Genomic DNA, 18,054 nt, shown 5'->3' on the forward strand with positions numbered 1-18,054 from the left:
GTTCTGTTGTGGAGTATTTTAGTGCATTTTAGATGAATGAGAATTGCTTTCAAACCCAGGAAATTACTTTTATAAAAATACAAGCCACAGTAGTTCACTTTCCTTCTGTATCCCCCCACTCTTAAAACTGATGGCACCAGTAAGGATTCACAGAAGATATTGCTACTGTTGAACCTCAGCTTTTTAGTGAAAAAACCATTTTGATACATTCCCTTCCTCACCCTATACACATGGGGTTTTATTCATTAGGTCTTTCCCAAACTTGTCTTCCACAGAGTGGGAAAACATTTTACTGTTTGACAGTGCTTTCCTCTAACACAAGAAGCTTAAATGTGTTTTTTTCTCCTTTTTCTAAAGATTCGTCTTCCAACTATATCAGGCAACTTGAGACAAAAGTGAAACTGCTGGAGGATGACAACAAGCTTCTTTCCCAGGTAGGTTTTTATTGCCTCATAGGTGGTAGTGTGGCTCGGTTCTACTGTTTCCATATGACTGTGTCTGACTGCCCATTTGAATGCACAAGGGCTTTTGGTAAACATCCTACCCAGGAAGAACATAGTGGTCTTTTCATATTAGCCCCCACAGATAGAATTTGGTCTGCTTTTGTTAAAAACCAAAAAAAAGTAGGACAAAAAAATGGAATCCTCTGTTAGTGTCCGTGTGTGTTTCAGAGATGCATTAATGCCTCCCTGCAGAGCTCCTTGATCCACTGCTGCTCTTGGGGATGCTGTGAGAGCCCAGTGCTTCCTGTGCCCTTGCTGTAGGATTTTGTCTTGCTTGCCCATCTACATTGACTTTTATCTTGTTGAAAGAGGAGACTGTATTCAAAGGACCGCCTTGGGAATAGTTTTGTGCTGTATGGGCTCCCAGCTTTTATTTGAGATCTTACTTGAATCTGAACAGACCTCTCTAAAGTGGCACTTTTTGCTTACATCTCCCTTTCAAAGTCTACTCCACGTGCCACCGGGCTTTTGATTACTCCTGGTGCTTACCTGTCTTTATAGAGCAATGTCAAACAGTGGGAAGAAAGCAGTTGTTCTGTCTGGTATGTCCTCTGGATCCCCTGTAAAACCCAGCAGTTAGTATAAACAGGGGCAGCTTTGCTGCATTCAGTGAAGCACTGTCTATTTAGACCATTGGAAAAGTTGCTCTTTTTTTCTTGTTCTTTGCATCCTTCCACTGTGTTATGTTCTACCCTCCTGGCACTTTAAAGGCTTTTTTTCTATACCTTGCTTCTTACTTCAAGCACCGAGTTTCACAGTGATTTTGTTCCAGATTCTTTCCAATTATAAGGACTGGAAATAAAATAGGCCTTCTAAAATTATTTAAATACCTTTTTGCCCATTTATATTGTGCTGTTCTTTTCACCAAATCTGAAAACAGACTGCTCCAGGATCATATTTCTAAAACATTCCCATTTAAAATAAACAAACAAAAATAATAAAGAGCTCTATGCTTACTGAAATTTCAATAAAATAATTTTGTCAAACCTTAGTTTTTCTGAATTTGATCTGATTGTGAGCCTTTTTCAAGATTCTCCCATGTTTCCAGTGTACTCATTGACTTTGCTAGCCATGAAACGAAACTCATAGGGCACCAAAGGGTTAAACCCCAAAAGAGTTCTCAACTCAACAGCTTTGGAGTTGCTTCATGTATTAATCAATTGCTAATTTAATTTTAACTTCCTCTGTCTTTCTCCCAAACTGAGAGTGAGCTGGTGTCTGGTGGCGGTCGAAACCCCGAGACTGTTTAATTGGAGCTATTGATAAGCAGATGGGTTGTGTGTGGGCAGTTGGGATGTGCATGGATTTGGGGATGGGCTTGATGTGCCCTTGGCCTAGCTTTGTCCTGCCACAGCTGAGCACATTGCTCTGTCTGATCTGCTTTATCAGGTCAAAAAAAAGTGGTTGGTAATTAATGATGGTAATAAATAGGGGCTGAATAGTTGCCTGGGGTTATTGCATCGGGACGATGAAGCCCAGTTAGCTTTGGGGTGTGTGGGGCTGCTTCAGGCTAATGCATCAGCCCTTCAACTCTGCGCTGTCCTGGGTGTGAAGGCTGTACCTTTTCCTCCACTCAGGTGTCATCACCGTTCAGACTGTGTCCTACAAACGTTTGAGTTCAGGAGGGAGAGAAATGACCTTAAAATAACTCTGTGTTTTGGAGAAGGCCTGCCACCTCCCCAGCAGCAGCAGGCACTGATGCTACCCTGGCTGTGACCTGCTGTGCAGCCTGTGTGTGATGTCCTAATGTCCCTCCAAAAAGACCAGGATCCGACCTATTTTAGATCATGCTATCTATTGTGAGCAAAGAGTCAGCTTTCCTTCGGGCAACAGAAGTGTTGAAGCTACCATAACCTGGGTGAACTCCCTGGCAATACTGAGCTGCATCACCTCCAGTCTGTCATACTACATACCCAGATTTGGATTTTTTTTCTCTTTCAATGAGAAAGATTAGGAAAATCTGTATAGATACAAACTGACACGCATATGTACATGTAGCTCCCAGCGCTTGCCCAAAAAATTATAATCCACTTACTGTATTCTTACTTGCTTTGTCTGATTGGAAAATGTTTAGCTGTTACCATGCGGATCTTGGGATAAGACTCCAGTCAAAAAGGATCCTGGCAAACTTCCTTCTGTTTTGAAAGTTGCCAGGTGATCCCAGCCATTTGAACTTTGCAATGCCAAACTGGCTTGTCAACACCAAAGTCACATTTTAACTCAGCTTGTCTTTCTCCCTGGGAGTATTGACTTTGCAATAATATTTGCAGCCTGGTGTCAAGAAGTTCTATCACCAGCGTGCTGAGGAGCGATGAAACCTGACGTCCTAAGTAACAAACAGTGCCTGTGCATTAAGGGATTAACAAATCAGTGGTGGTTATGGAAGTCTTCCTGGATTCCTTCCAAGTGCTAAACATAGAGCTGAAATAATGCTTCATCCAGAGAAACCCGAGAAGGCCGGTGCTGCAAGGGATATTTGCAAGCTTTAAAGGAGGATTTATGTTCCAGTGGCCAGTGACACAATACCCTTTTGCTGGCTGGTGCATCTTGAGCAAGATTTGTTGCTTTTTCTTCAACATCTGTTGGTGGTGCTGCTGAGAGGTGGTGTCTTTGTACCCACTTCTGATGTGGCATTAAGTTGGTGCAGGAGGTCCTGAGCCTGCACTTTTCTCCTGCTTCCCGACATAACCTTTTTCTATAAGCACTTTGGAAGAAAGCCTCAGTGGGAGAGGCAAAAGCTCTCCAGCCTGTGCCTGGCAGCTGCTCTGTGCTGTGCATGTTACCTGCAACACAGTATGTGGGGATTCACACTTCTGTTTTTCTAGTGACTTATTTGAACAGGTTAATGGAGAGAGCTTTTCTTACTCTTGGGAGGTCAAGAAATACCATCTCACAAGCCACACTTTGCAGTGGGAGGAAAATAAATGGAGATGGGGTGTTATTTATGATAGCCATATAGGATTTTTTGTTGTTGTTGTTTTGACATCTTTTACTTTCTAGGGGAGGAGATGTGTATTTCCAGTTGTGAAATGAGCTGCTTCTTATTTTGCTAACCCATCAGTAAAGATCGCTCTTCCCATTCTCCTTTGAGGAGAAATGACTCCAATTTTTACTTATCCTTTTTACTCAGTTTATGCTGTAATGTTTTGCTGGCATGGCCGTGTTAGCTGGAAAGTCATACTTTTTCTTGGGTGGCATGGCTGTGCTGGCAAAATCTCTGGCAGCAGTTCTGGGGAATGCTGTAGCAAATGCTACTACCAGAAAAGGCCCTTCAGTCCCTGCTCTCCAGTGCTGGTAGGTGTAGATGTCTCTGCAGTGGCAAAGACCCCACGAAGCCAAGTGGGGACCTCTGTATCCTGGGGTTGACAGTGTGAGCCTTTCTCACAAGTGTAGCTGGTTTCTGGAAGTTTTTGTTGAAGTATAAAGAGGATGAATGCAAGTTCCAAGGAATGTTGTGTGTTGATTTTGGAGAGCTTCATGGGTATCATTTTTATGGTCTCAAATTCTCCAGGGAAGAAGTGCACTGAATTCTGCTGTGTTCATGCAGTCAATCTGTGCAACATCACGTGGGAGAAGTCCTCATTTTCCTCTGTGCCTTGTGGGAAGTGTTCAGGAGAGCTGGTGTTAACCTTTCTTAAGTGGTATGTGGTTGACTAGGTGAGGTTACCTTCCGTATTGCTAAGATATAACCCCTGAGGTGGGAGACCATATTTGGTTTCCGTTTAGGCATTCCCCTGAGCTGAAGGTGTCCAAGCAGAAAATAGACCCCTTAAGCCATCTCACACTGACCCTTGAACTAAAAAGGAATTTTTAATTACACACTTTCCCCTTAAGGTTAGACAGACCTGTGTTTATAACATTTAGGAACTCCAAAGGCCGTTTCTGGTTAGTTTTATAAGTAATGCGTACATTTTAGAGATAATAACAGTGACAAACTTCTGGCTATTCTTTCACATTGTCTTGCATTTTCAGCTCATTCTGTACAGTGGCAAGGATTGAGCACTTTCAAATAAAACTGAATTTTATAGGCTTTGTGGACTCATCACCCTATTCTCTCTCCTTATAACTAACAACTGTGCCCCATGAGCTGGCTATTGGGACTCTTCTTGGTTTATAGTCTCTGCTGAGCTGTGTCTGGCTTTTCCCTCCAGAACAGAAATGCCAGAGGCATTTTTCTGTTCAAAGATGCCCAGGGCACATTGTACACCTCTGTTTCAAAAAGCCCAGCTTTGAACAGAGCAGATTTTTGGGCAGGTGAGGCTCTGAGTAACTGGATGTTTGACAATGAGGTCGTGGTGCCTCTTTGAGGGAAAATTTCAAGTCCCCTGGAGCAGAGCAGAATTAAAAAAAATTCTCTGTGGAGTGACAGCCCTTGGGATTTATGAAGAACATAAGAGTATTTAATTAAAATTGCGAATAGACTTCAGTATCACCAGCATTCACAACAGTTCAGTATCTGCCTGCTAGCTGACTGGGATTTAGAGTATCCTTGGAAGATCTTTGGAGCATCCCTAGAAGTTCTTGAAAACTATGCTTGGTCTTATTTTTAAGAAACTGCATGCTTAGCCTAAATTAAAAGAAGGCTGCAGCTGTGCAGATAGTAAAATGATGGTAGGCAATGGCTGTAAACACTGCTATTAAAACAGAGCTGAGGTGTTTGAGCTGGGAGCTTCCATGGCCAGGGCATCTACAGGCTGCTGCAATTCTTAGGCAAGTGGGATCTTGGCACAACCATGCACTCAGCAGGCAGCTCCCAGCATATAGGTCTGAAAACAAGGGGGGAAAATGTGGACTGCAGGATCAAAAAGAGCCTCATAATTGTTAGTACTGTGATGAACAAAGATGTAAATTCCATTCAGTGGAGAGCCCGATCTCTTCCCTAGGAGCAGAGGATGGAGGAGAAAAATAAATTGCCCACAATGTGCTGGCTGGCTCTGGGAGAGTCGGACTGCAATTTCCTATGTTGTTTTATTATCGGTTGCTTTTGTGCCAAGTCTGCCATTAACAGATCCTTCTTGTGGAGTTGCCTCTTTGCTCTCAGAGTTGCTGTAAGGTCTTAAACTTTGGGCCTCCCTGTGAATTGGCTCTGGAGGTTTGTTGTGAGGCCACGGCTTGTGCCAGGAGCATTGCACACGCTCACCACGACAGGAACAGAATTACAAACCTGTCTAATTTCCCCAAAGTCTACCTACTGTTTGTATGTGAGGAGGATAAGTATAATTGCTTTAATTTAAGGTCTCACAAGGGAAATTGGATTTTTTTTTTGTAATACAGAGCAACTCAGACATGAAAAGCTTTCCAGGCAGTTGGTCTCCATTTAAATTCAGAATACTGAAGGGGACGTGCCCTCAGTTACTATATTACCATTTTTAGGCAGTATTTAAATGTTTAGCTGCATATTAATTTTAAGTAATAAAAAAGGAGATCAATGTTTGAGATCACATCCAAATATTCCTTTCAAGTCAATGGTGAAAATTCCTACAGGACTCCATGCATTTTGGAGTACAGCTCTAGCAGAACCAGATTTTCATGAGACCTTCTCTCTTGAGATCTTCTCTCATGAGACCTTTCATGAGACCACTCTCAAAACTTTGATTTAAGCCTCTAACTTGCATTGCATTGTCTACATGCATAAATGCAAAATATGTTAACAGAGTCTCTCAAATGTTCCTTCCTTAGTTGTGGTAGTAGAATCTTCAAGAAAACATAGCATACAAAACCAATTGATGTCCCAGTGTGTTTCATTTCACCTCCTTCTTTTATGAATTAAAATGACAAGACTGATCTGACCAATTTACTATCCAATAGATTGACTTGAGATGTAAGTAAATAATATGTACTTGTTCAATAAAGTGTTTTTCCTCCCCAAATAAGAGAAGTACAGTTTATAGAAGCAGTTCAGACATGTCTCAGACGTGCATCCAAAATACCTTCAAGCCCTTTAAGACAATGGATTTCCTTCTGTTGACTCTGGACATGAGGGTCTTGAGCTGCTACCTACCAAAAATATTCTCCTGACATTCACCTTGCATTCATGCATATCTAAAATGCATGATCAGTGACAAAAATGAGCTTTTGCAACTTGTAATGACATCTGGATGGTGTACTGTGTGTTCTGGGGTTGTTGCCTGTGGTATCCAGGGATTTTATGAGACTATAAATAGAGTTCCCTAAAAACCTATTATATTTATAATTCAAGAAGATTTGGATCCAGAAGTTGATTAACAGATAGATAGAGACATACTCAGTTGATTGAGTCTTACAAATTTGAGACAGTCGTATAATTTCTTGCAACTTAAATTTTGAAAGGACTGGAGCTGAATTTCTGTGTACGGGTGTGTGTGAGAGAGATGCACACACACAAAGCTCTGCCATGCCCCATTTGTTTCTGTTGTGGGTAAAGCAAGAACACTGGGTTTAATGAGGCTCAGTTTAACCTCCAGCTGTGAAATACAGGATTAGTAATATCCTGTGCTTAACCAGCTTTGTAATAATTTCGTTAGATTCTACTTTTTTCTCTGTATGAGGACAGGGCCAGGGAAAAAGCTGTTAACTGGAGTTAGATCAGGCTATGAAGAAGCAGCTTTTTGTGTCTTTGTAACATGTAGAGAGGTTCAAAGAACACAGAATCTCAGTGATCAGTCCATCTGAGAAGGACTGAAAAATGTCTCAAGGGGAAACTAAGCAATAGCTGCAGAGGCTTAGAAACAGATTTTTGCAATGAGTTAAATGCCAAATTCAAGCCCAGCTCAAGAAACATTCAGTGTCTGATATCTGAAAACAACTTGGAGAAGTATGGGAAGGATGTTAATCATTCATTGCTTTGAAAAAAAATAGTGTCTTTACCCAAAACTGTAAGCTTGTGACAAGATTTTCTGTTTTGTTTTGATTTTCATGAAGCCAAAAATGCAAATCTAAATCTTTATAGGAGAGTTTTAAAGAATATTCAAACTATCTCATAGAAATTGAGACTGGTTGTAACTGATTGTCTCCCACTGTTTAAATCCTGGCTCAGCAGAGTACTTTGAATATCTGAGTGGTCTTCCAGAAGAAAGGGACTTGAGTGCCCATCCTGCCCTGAATGCTGCTTGAAAGAAGGGAGAGAAGGTCAGCAGAGCCCTTGGTCAGCTGGTGTCCAGCATTAGTTAAAGCCTGCAAGGGACCTTTGTTGATTTATCAGGAGGGTATTCAGACCTTTGTTTTTCTCATTCTCACCCCTGTTGTTTTGTGGGATGTGGGAAGTGCCTTAAAGGCATCCCAGTGGCATTGCTGTGGCTGAGCTTTTTGGAGGAGGTGCAGTGTGGTTCCCTTTGGCCTCATAGCCTGGAGTGCAGTTAACAGGAGAAAACGAAAGGTGACTCCAGGGGATGGTGCATTGAGTTTGTTTCTATGCTTAATACTACATCCACATTTACATCTACTTGCCTGGAGGAACTGGGGCAGCATTCCTTAGCTTCTCCATTGGTATCCCTAATAAAGACACTAATTTTGGTTCTAATGAGCCGTGAATGGGCTCTATTAGGCTGTGGCTCTGAAACTCATGACATGCAAGCTGCAGACCAGACTGGGGCTACACCAAATGTCAATGGTTATAGCTCTGTTTGGCTTTGTTAACTATTGATCTGCATTTCTGTTTGGGTTATGGGCTGTGATACTTGAATCTCTCAGCTGTGCCAGCTCATATTTCCTCTTGAGCAAAGCCTGCCAGTTGTGTGATTATAATTATATACTGCAATTTGGTTTGAACTGATTATCTGAGTCTCCCATGAGTTATGGGTTTGATCTCTCTCTGCAGATCTAAAACAAGAGGACAAAAATACAGTATTAAGAGTGTACTAAAGTTCCCTACCTCCGTTGCTACAGAGAATGGAGAGGTTTGAAATTTGCACTGCTTTTATTGCCTGTACCCCACTGAGATACTAATAAAAGTATTTTTCCAGTAGTGATTTTACATGGTGAAATCTGCTAAGCCTCTTACTGACTGTCTTCTGCCTTTCCCAAGGTTGTTACCTCCCCCCACAGTAGAAAATTTTGGCTGTGGCCAATGCAACCAGATGAAATCTGGTTGCCCCTCCAGCTTGTATGAATGCAGCTCATGATGTGAGGGGGAAGTCAGAGCATAGGCAGAAGTGGGGATCCTCGTCCGTGCGTTACATTTGCGAATGGCTGAGATCGATCCATGGCACAGTGTCCAAATTCCTCCTTACAGCTCCCTGTGCTGCTGCTGCACAACGGCTGTGCACCTCGTTCTCAGGGTCACACCCTGAGTTCCACCTGAGTTCCAACTCCGCATGAACTGCTGAAAATGGCTTTACTGATGGAACTGGGTGAGGGTGTGCTTATGGCCTCCTGTCTGAATCCCAGGGAGGGGATCAGGAGAGTAGGTGTCTTGACAGACCTTTATCCTCTAAAGCCTTTGTCACCAGTTCAGGAATGATCCCTGGATGTGCTACATGTGCAACAGGGGTATGAACCAGTGTAAAGGAGTTTAATCTGTCCTGTTACAGAAAGCTCATATTATTGCATGACTTGGAAGATGTTAAATAGTTTTAATCTCATCCCTTAGGTTTTTTTTCTTATTTGCAGAGTTCTTTCAAAATCAAATACGTTGATTTTTTTTTTATTGCACTCTCGTGTATAATTTCCAACTTGCCTGATAAATGCTGTTGAAGCTAATGGAACTCTTCACATATGTGTCAGATATGTGCTTTGCTGAGCTTATTTTTCCTTGAATATATCTTGTAGTGATAACTGCAATTACTGAACCTTAATTCAATTATTAGCTAGCTTCACACAGGGAAATTGCCCATCCCTCAGCTTCCTGGTGCATGAGACACTAAAACACAGGTTAATGAGATAAGGAGGAAGTGTTTGTGCAAGGTGGTGTGGTGGGGGATGTTCTCTGGGGCACAAGGCTGCCTGACAGGGCCACTCATGTGTGGTGCTGAGGTCATGAGAAACAGGGGCCGTTGCCCTGCTGCCCATGTGAGAGCTGTGTAAGGCAGATGCTTTGCAACGTCTCCTTCACGTTATTTGAGATGTGTTTCTGCTTTGCTTTGCCTCAGCAAAGTATCACTGCTCTGCTGGACTTACTAAGGCTATCTTGGGCCAGGTCATTCTTACAGAGAGATGTGTTCTGAGAGTGCCATTGAACTCTGCAGGTGTGATAAAATACCTGTAGTTGTGAAGAAGAATAAGGTGATCAAGCTTTATCAACTGTTTGTGGGGTCACCATGCTCTAAATCTGGATAGTAAGATGTTAATATTTGTGCAGATAATAATGGGCTGCAAGGCTTTGTACATGAATATGGGAAAAGGGATTTGGTCATCTGTGGTAAAGATACAGGTTTTTTTCAAGATGATAAAATAACTTTTTTTTTATTAAGTTTCCAAATGTGTTATATTCTTCTGATCCCTTCTAGCTGGCTGACTGCAACAGCTTGCCATGAAATTTCAGTAAGGTAGAGAGAGCTAATGCATCCATGAATGGCTTCTTGGATCTAGGGGCTCTCTTTTAATACTGCTGCTGGTTGTTTGGGGCTCTGATTGCTTGTTCTTTCACATACTAATGTTGGTGATTTCCATTTTTTAATCATCAGAATGTATTAAATATGCCACTAATTTATTTTTATTTCTGCCTGTACTTGTGCAATAGACATTGGTTAGTAAGTTCTGGCCAACTTCAAATCAAAGCCATTTGCCTACCTGAAGAGAAGCTGGCAGCTAAATTGCTGCATGAAATAACAGGAAAAGATTTTGAGCTAAACCTTCCATTTAATTACCCAGTTGCAAACAATGGGTTGTTGAGTGTCAAAATTGCGGCAGTTTCAATTACTGGAACAATTATGGTTTAGAGAATTGTTGCTGGTAGGTTTAAGAATTTATATTACAGTGATGGGCAAGTAATCCAGGTAATGGGCAGTACAAGAGTCCATAAAGATGAAGGCAGTCTGACAAAGTAGACTGAAATAAAACCTTCCAATTTTTTTCCCTCTTCACAAATGTATATAACCAAAAGCCAAGGTCTCAACAGAGTTTTCTATCTAACATCCAAGATTTATGGGGTGAAAGTAGAATCTGAAATAAGAATGAGATTTTTTCCATGTAGACTTTTTTTTTTTTTTCACATAGAGAGAATTACCCAAATCATAAACCCAAATCCTTATTGGGCTTACATGGTCAGGGTGCAATGCCCTTGCCCTATTGCTGAGGACCAGCTTCACTCTGATATTTAAATGATGTCTTAAGGAAATCCTGTGCTTTGTAGAAGGGGAGGTAACCACTAAAAAATGGAAATTGCTTGTCTGTCAGAAGGCTGGATGACGATGTCCAAAGAAAATCTTCTGAACTGGTGTCAATAAGGGTATCTTCTCTTGTCAATATTGAGTTCTTCACAAGATTGCTTTCCATCTAGTTGCATTTCATGCTGTTACATAATGTCTTCTAAAGTTATGTTGAAATGTGGATATAATATTAATACATTTAAGTGGTGTGGTATCTGCCATCTCTTGAGCTTAGTGCAAGTGGGTCTCTGTTGTATGAAAATGAAGCTGATTATTATAAACCCTCCGAAATGACAGCCCTTTCGGAAGTCTGCTGTCGGTGACTCATGTATGCTTGATTCTCCTCTGCATTCTGGACACATTTTGCCATCCCTTTATAAAGAGACTCCCCAGAGGTAAACAAAAAGGGGCTTTGTAGGACTTCTGGCCTTCGAATTGGTGCTTCGTTGTGTGTTTTTTTTAAATGAAGTGTAGACCAGGTGAGAAAGCTTTCACAATGCAGGAGGTTACAAATGAGTTACAAAGAGGTGAAGAGAGCAGCATCTCAGGTGCTCAGCTGTAGTCCTCAGCTGACACCAGACCTGACTCTCCTTGCTCCTGCTGTGCAGCAGAAGGATGCAGGTCTCTAGCAGGTCTTTATCACACCCACCAAGGCTCCAAGAGTGCCTTGGATATGCTTAGGCATGGGAAGCCCATGTTTAGACACCCAAATTGATCCCAGATGACCCCACAGCCTGTGGGGAGAAGGGAAGCTGTAGCCCTGATGACTTTAATACTTCCACAGGGTACAGAGTCAAATTGATAATTTGTGATTAAATACAGTTTTTAAACTTTTTTCAGTCTTCATCTGTTACAGCTTATAAGAAGGGAGAAAATACTGTTTTCAATTAAAGGCTACTTATGTAACAACCTTGTTTTGAATGCTAATTCATGAATTACTGGAACCCGACAGTGCTGATTTTTAATTTTCCTCGGTCACTTCAACACATATTTCTAATTGAAATAGATTTTTTGCTAATCTCTTTCGTAAATGCTGAGGACTTTCTGTCAAGTAAATTTCTGTCTTTCTGTGTTTAATTTCTGTTAAGAACAGTCCATTTTGTTACATCAAAGTGTTTAAAAATTAAATCCGTTTCTTCTTTTTTCTCCATTCTAGCAGAAGTAACACTGAAGGGTAACAGAAAAGATAATTTGTCTAACTTGTCTCTAAGTTTTCAACACTTTATCTTTGCAGTTGGTTCAACATAGCCACAGCGCTGATCTGACTTTACTGGACAGAAACAGAAAGGAAAATAAATGTTTCTTTGTAGTACTTTGACCTTAAAATACCCCAAACACCATCCATCTTCTTGTGTTGTGTTATTTTTCAATTGAATCACTCAGCACAGTGGGTCAAAAAGTCAGAGGCCACCATTTCTTCTCCCTGCTAGCAGGATAGAAAGCTTTGATAGGAACAAGTGTTTGCTGTTTTTTTGTTGTTTTGTTCTGCCTTTTTTTTTTAAATGTAATTTTAAGCATTGGTAACCGTCAAGACTTCAATTTCTATTTCTGTTTAAAATTATATATTATTTGTTATGGAAAATACCACTTTCCACCCATCAAATTGCTTCTGTAATCAAATTGCTTCTGTTTTCTAGACAGAAAAAAAGCAGTTGGGTTTGCAGTCCATTTTTACTAAAACCCTGATTTGCAGGTCCTTTTCTTTTCCCACTGATACGAGTAGGCCAAACTCCCTTCCCTAATGGGAGGGGCATGTCTGTGTCCATTTCTTTCATACAAGGCGGACAAAGCTCTCAGGCTTTGGTTCAAGAACAGTATCTTCTGGGGTCACTCTAGGTTCAGCCTAGTCGAAAAATTTAGCAATAAATGCCATGTCATTATTTCAAAGTATTGAAGAGCGATTGTATTGGAGTGACCACTCTGGAGCTGTCAGTGCTGGCAGTGGGTAGCACAGGTTTGCACTGCACTGCAGGAAAAGTTGTTGGGTTTGCAGTCTTATCTCCGTGCTCATCGGCTGGGAAAGGGAGGCAATGCCATGTGGAGTAGTGCTGAGTTAGACTGAGGGCAGGTCCTGCACTTTTGTACTGCTGGGAAAGTCAGGAGATGCTTTTTTTGGGGGTGGGGTTTTTGTTTGTTTGTTTGGTTTGTTTTTTGTTTTGTTTCATTTTGTTTAGCTTTTGGATGAAACTAGTGTTTGAAAAAAATTCACATGAAAGAGCAAGAGCCACTCTGGAGTAGTCAATAGCCATTTGTTGGCTTTTGCTGGGGACAAGTGTTTTTCAGGTTACACAATTTGATCAGGTTGGATAAAGACTGACTGTGAGTCTCCTCAGCTCTCTCTTGGTCTCCTTTGCTGTCTCCCTCCCTCTTCGCTGCTCCTCAGCTTAGGAAATGTTTCCAATAAAAGTTTAATCGAAACGGCACGCTCCCAGGGAGCTTTAGTTCAGATGAAAATGATTTTGCTGATAAATTCCTTGGAACTCCAGAAATGTGAAGTGATTTTACCTGAAGGATAATTTATTATAGACATGTTGCCCATTAGCTGGCAACATAATCTCCAGCAATGATGATGAACAGAGATGATCATGGATTGTACTTTTAAAATGCCTTTCTGAGTAGAAAAGCAATTTGGGATCCACTTACATCTCAGTAACGAAAATTAGGTAAGGTAATAAGAGATTTCATTTTGTGAATGAATTGACAATGCAAATATCAGGATTTTTAATTTAGGTTTAAGTGGAGTAATGGCTACTCATTCTGATGCATCATTAGTCATATCACTTTTTAATGAGGGATTCACTTTCTTTTCCTGGTTAGCTCTAACACTGATAGCAAAGCCCAAGGAATGTGTAAATGTTTAGGGGGGTCTGTTGAAGATGTGTCACCGCACTATTTTAATTTTAAAAAGGAAGAAAAAAGCAGTTTTCATTCTGTGGTGAAGAAATACATATTTTCTTCCAATGCAAGGAAGATAAATAGTGCAGAACTGTGATTGGTAGCCTGTTGTAAAAAAAAAAAAAAGGCAAGCCACCCAAACAATTAGAGTAAGATACATTTTGAAATAACTTCTGGAAAATATAGAAGGAAAATTGCGTTGAATGGACTGCTCATGAAAGGGACTATCTTCATGACAGACAGTGGGAGGAAAAAGTATTACTTTGGCCATCTCCAACATGGATGTCATATAAATAGTGGCAGATGAAGAATTCTTCTTGCCCTAGCAAACCCACTCTATGCCCCAAACACCTTGTTCCCCTTCTGGATAGATCTCTGTTCAGCGTTTTTATTTCTTAGATGTCTTTTTTTTTGTCTTCTATTTTTTCTCTTTATTGTTTCTATTCTTTAATTAAGAGCTTGTTTTGATGTTCATTGAACTCAGTGGGAATCTTTCCATCAAATTGAATGCATTAGGTCATATTCATAATCAGCAGTCACTGAAACAACCTAACAATAGTTTTGTCACACACTAGTGCACTGTCTTAAATGGGATTTGCTTTAAAAAAGCAATAGAACTAATCCATTATAAACACTTGTTAGAGCAGAGTTTTGACTGTATCTGTGTATTTACCAACACAATTTCAACCAATTTAAGACAAATTGAAATTAATGCAGATTTTTGCTTCAGGCAGGAGCATAGGGCAGTTAATTAAATCAATTTAAACTAGCATATTTTTAGGCACAATAATGTGATATTGCATGTTGACTACGTTTGGGTTTTGTTGCCTTCCTTCCTTTGGTGGACAAAGCGTTCTGACTTTCTATGAGGACAAGCTGTAGCGTGATGAAACATGTGGTGCATTGAATGTAGACCAACCCATTCAGAGCTGGGGGCAAGAGAGCAAGTTTCCGGGATGCAAACAAATGTTTACCAAATCTCTCTTTCTTGGGCCTGTTTCTATACTCCTGCTGCCCCATAAGTATTGTGCATCTTGCAGGTCTCTGTGCTTTGCATAAGTCTGAGCAATCCAGAGCCTCCAAACACTGTCAAGGCAACGCCTGCCCTTCTGGAGCAGAGCCTTCGAGGAGATCTGCAACCTTTGGGGTCTCCATCACAAAGCTATAGCCTCACATTTTTACTCTGCTGTTTTATTCTGCTTTTGCCTTGGCTGTGCAAATGCCCCTTCATCATGGATATCAGAGAAAGGTGCATGAGCTCCTGAGCTGACAACCTAAATGAATGGGTAGCAGAGTGTCAGGACCTCTCCAGGAGGTTGCTGTGTCCCCATGCCACACAGTAGTGAAGAAGAGGTTGCACACAGCAGGGCAGTGGAAGGAAAACCAGGCAAGGTAAATTTCTTTCAGGATAACCAGCAAGAGACATCACATGCCTGGGACACTGCCAGTAAATGAAGAATCTTCTCATCATCTTCCTTTGTGACCTGCTAACCTTCCTTTGAAATACCTCCCAGGAATAGTGGTGGCAACTCAGTTTTGCAGCAGTCACTTTTCGGCCTCAGAAGGAGTTATCTCCTTCAGATCTCTCTCTGACTCTATTGTGAAATGTGAAAGAAATATAGGCCAGATCTTCTCTGCTGCCACTTCGTAAATTCAAGGGAATCCCAGACATCTGATATGGTGAAGTCATTCTGTATCGCTTGATTCCATGTGAGACACAACATTTCCCAGCAGATTGCATGATACTGGACTAGCATCCATTTCTCATGATGGCTTTCTTGAAAATTTCCCTTCTCCTTACAGCTTATAAAAAGAAAGTTGATAGGGTGAGGGCTCCAGAAGGTTTGTGTAAGCACTGAGTCACAGTAGAAGTTTTAACGTATTAAAACAACATTTTGAAATAAAACCAAAGATGAACGTGTGCTAAACAGGCCATGTAGCTACAAGAAAATGTTTCTGACACTGATAGAAAATGACGTATCCACTCTGACTGCACCAATTCTTCTCTTGGAGCAGGAAATGTAAATGAACTTTCAGTATTTCCAGAGATCTGTGCACGGCCACAGTCCCTAAAGTCTCAGTTATGCTCGGGCCTTTGGGTTACTGAGGGATTTTTTTATACAATTGAGCTGATTTATGAGATTTCCTGTTAAATTTTATTGCACCAATGATTTTTCTTTGGTTCTTTTGAAGTAGAAAACATCATTTCTACAGCAAAAGCAAGTTGAAAGTCTTAATGGAGCATAAAAATCTGAAAGGTCATGATTTTGTAGCTTTAAAGTAGAGGACAGTGCAGTATTTGATACTCTTAAAAATATGAAAAGTTAATGAGGATGTTTATTGGTAATAAAGAAAGAATATTCTCCCAGACCTTTGATTTTGGCTACTTGAGTATTGACTTTTTGTGAGTGTACTTTTATAAATGAAAAACTTCTCATTCTAGGACTGTCACATTTCAAAATCACTGAGCTAGCTAACAACACAATGCAGAAACTTTGTCCCAGGGAGATTATTCAGTCATCCTAACATCCAGTGCTGCTTCTCCCTTTGAGTGCAGACTATTGATTGCATTTACCTGGTTTCTAGGGTCATATAGATGACCTTTACGTATTTGACTTTGCTAAAGACCTGTGGCTGCAGGCAAATTTGTAACCAAATAAGAAACCCTTTCTATCAAGGTAGGTTTTGCGAGTTTAGGTGAATCATAGTAGCATTGTTTACAAACTCTCAATCTAAAAAATGTCCCCTGATGTATTTTTTTTCTGATTTTGATTTAATCTGAGATCTTAAAAATATTTTTTTATGTGCATCTTAAATGCTTTTAATGAATGTGTAGGAACTTAGGTAAAACAAAAATGCCTTCCTGCTGTATCACCTAATGGAATAGATCTTGAACAGTTCACTTCCAGCTGCTTGCAGGTGTTTTCTCCAGGTCTGGACGTGAAAAAAGCATTTTGTTACAGTGTTTACTATCACTGTTGTTGCAGGCAGAGGTAATGAGAACAGGTCAGAAGTGGTCGTGGGAAAAGCCAGGACAGGGCCAGGAGCAGCACAGCTTTCCTTTATCTCATTGATACAGTGTCCTGTTTTCTGTCCTTGTCTTTGCAGCAGTCCAGCACGGGGGACCTGAGGACTCTGAGGAAAGGATTGTCCCCGTACCACTCTGAGTCACAGCTCTCATCACTGCCACAGTATCAAGATGCCCTGCAAAATGTAAGAGAAGTTTCCTTACCTATGTAGACAGAGCCATGGGTTTCCCTGAAAGTGGAAGGGGCACGTGAAGATTATGGGGGAGCTCTTGCAGGTGTCAGTTCACCCTGAAGCTGGTGGTGCAAATGTGCAGCTAATACCTGCAGCTGTTGGGAGGATGGGGAGCCCCTGGAACATTGGTCTTTACCTGAATTTGGATCATTAACTTCCCAGTGTAGGTTTTCAGTCAACTGACAGTCACTGCTGTGCATCTTTAAAGCTAGGGTGAATCTTGTTATACCTGCAGCTGCTTCTTTGTAAATGCCCCGGGCCTGCAGTAAAAAAGCTGGTTGTGGATGAGGCTTGCCAGGTGTCTGGCAGTGTGTGGTCAGGGTTGCTTTAGCAAATAAGTTCTTAGGCTCTTCTGTATCACAGATGAGGTTTATGTTTCCTAAGATTTGCCTACATTGCTTCTTCTCAAGCAACAGAATAATCTCTATTAAAGCCTGCTGCAGAAGATGGATACTGTGCTGCTGTGCCAGGACTCCTCCTGCACCATGGACCAGGCATGGCTGAGGATCCCGAGCCCTGCCAGATGATTGCCTTCCAGATGTTCCCTTCACTGCTTGGGCCTCTGCATTTGCTTGGTGACATTGTTTTCCAGATCGCAGGCAGAGCATAGGTGCAGTCAGAGAGTCCTGGTGGGAGTGGGCTGTGAGTGTTGTGAATGTGAACAGAAGCCTGATGGCAGCACAGCTGGAAAACCTCCCTGTCCTGTTTCTGGGGCACTGGTCAGCAGAGCTGTGGGTACTGTAGGCTGGTTGTATGTTGGCTGCTTGATTGGGTAAAAGTCATTCTTTAGATTTAGTGTATATATTAGAGTAGTAAAGAAGGGAGCAATAATAATTTAATAATAATTTAAGAAAGTTTGTGTAAATAAAACTCCAGTATGAAAGCAGATCCCCTTTCTGTCCCTGCTGAACTGCAAACTTTAAGCCAAATGATTCAAATGCTTCAAACAAAAAAAAAAGAGAATAAAACCATCCAAATGAATATTCACTTTTCTAACTTTGTGCCCCATGTATAAAGACAGGAGACTTTGCGGGGAGTGCAGAAAGACATGAACCTGAAGATGTTTGTCTGGCTGTGCCAGCCTTACAGTTTTGGGGAGTTTTCTTTGCTTC

General features: G+C 41.1%; 1 protein-coding gene across 2 annotated transcripts in view; it reads left to right on the forward strand.

The window, feature by feature from the left end:
- The window catches only part of CCDC85C (coiled-coil domain containing 85C), a 111,101-nt gene that overhangs the window by 68,108 nt on the left and 24,939 nt on the right, over nucleotides 1–18,054 (forward strand). Inside the window, exons 2-3 of one of the 2 annotated variants that reach the window (XM_051769595.1) lie at nucleotides 358–434; nucleotides 16,793–16,894. In XM_051769595.1, coding sequence (XP_051625555.1) covers nucleotides 358–434; nucleotides 16,793–16,894 — 179 coding nt within the window. Of the gene's footprint in view, nucleotides 1–357; nucleotides 435–16,789; nucleotides 16,895–18,054 lie in introns of both variants that reach the window. The other variant, XM_051769594.1, reaches the window with a different exon arrangement.

Source organism: Manacus candei, unplaced genomic scaffold, assembly GCF_025592945.1.
Source record: "Manacus candei isolate 608988 ecotype Guabito, Panama unplaced genomic scaffold, ASM2559294v1 h1tg000109l, whole genome shotgun sequence".
Classification (NCBI taxonomy): domain Eukaryota; kingdom Metazoa; phylum Chordata; class Aves; order Passeriformes; family Pipridae; genus Manacus; species Manacus candei.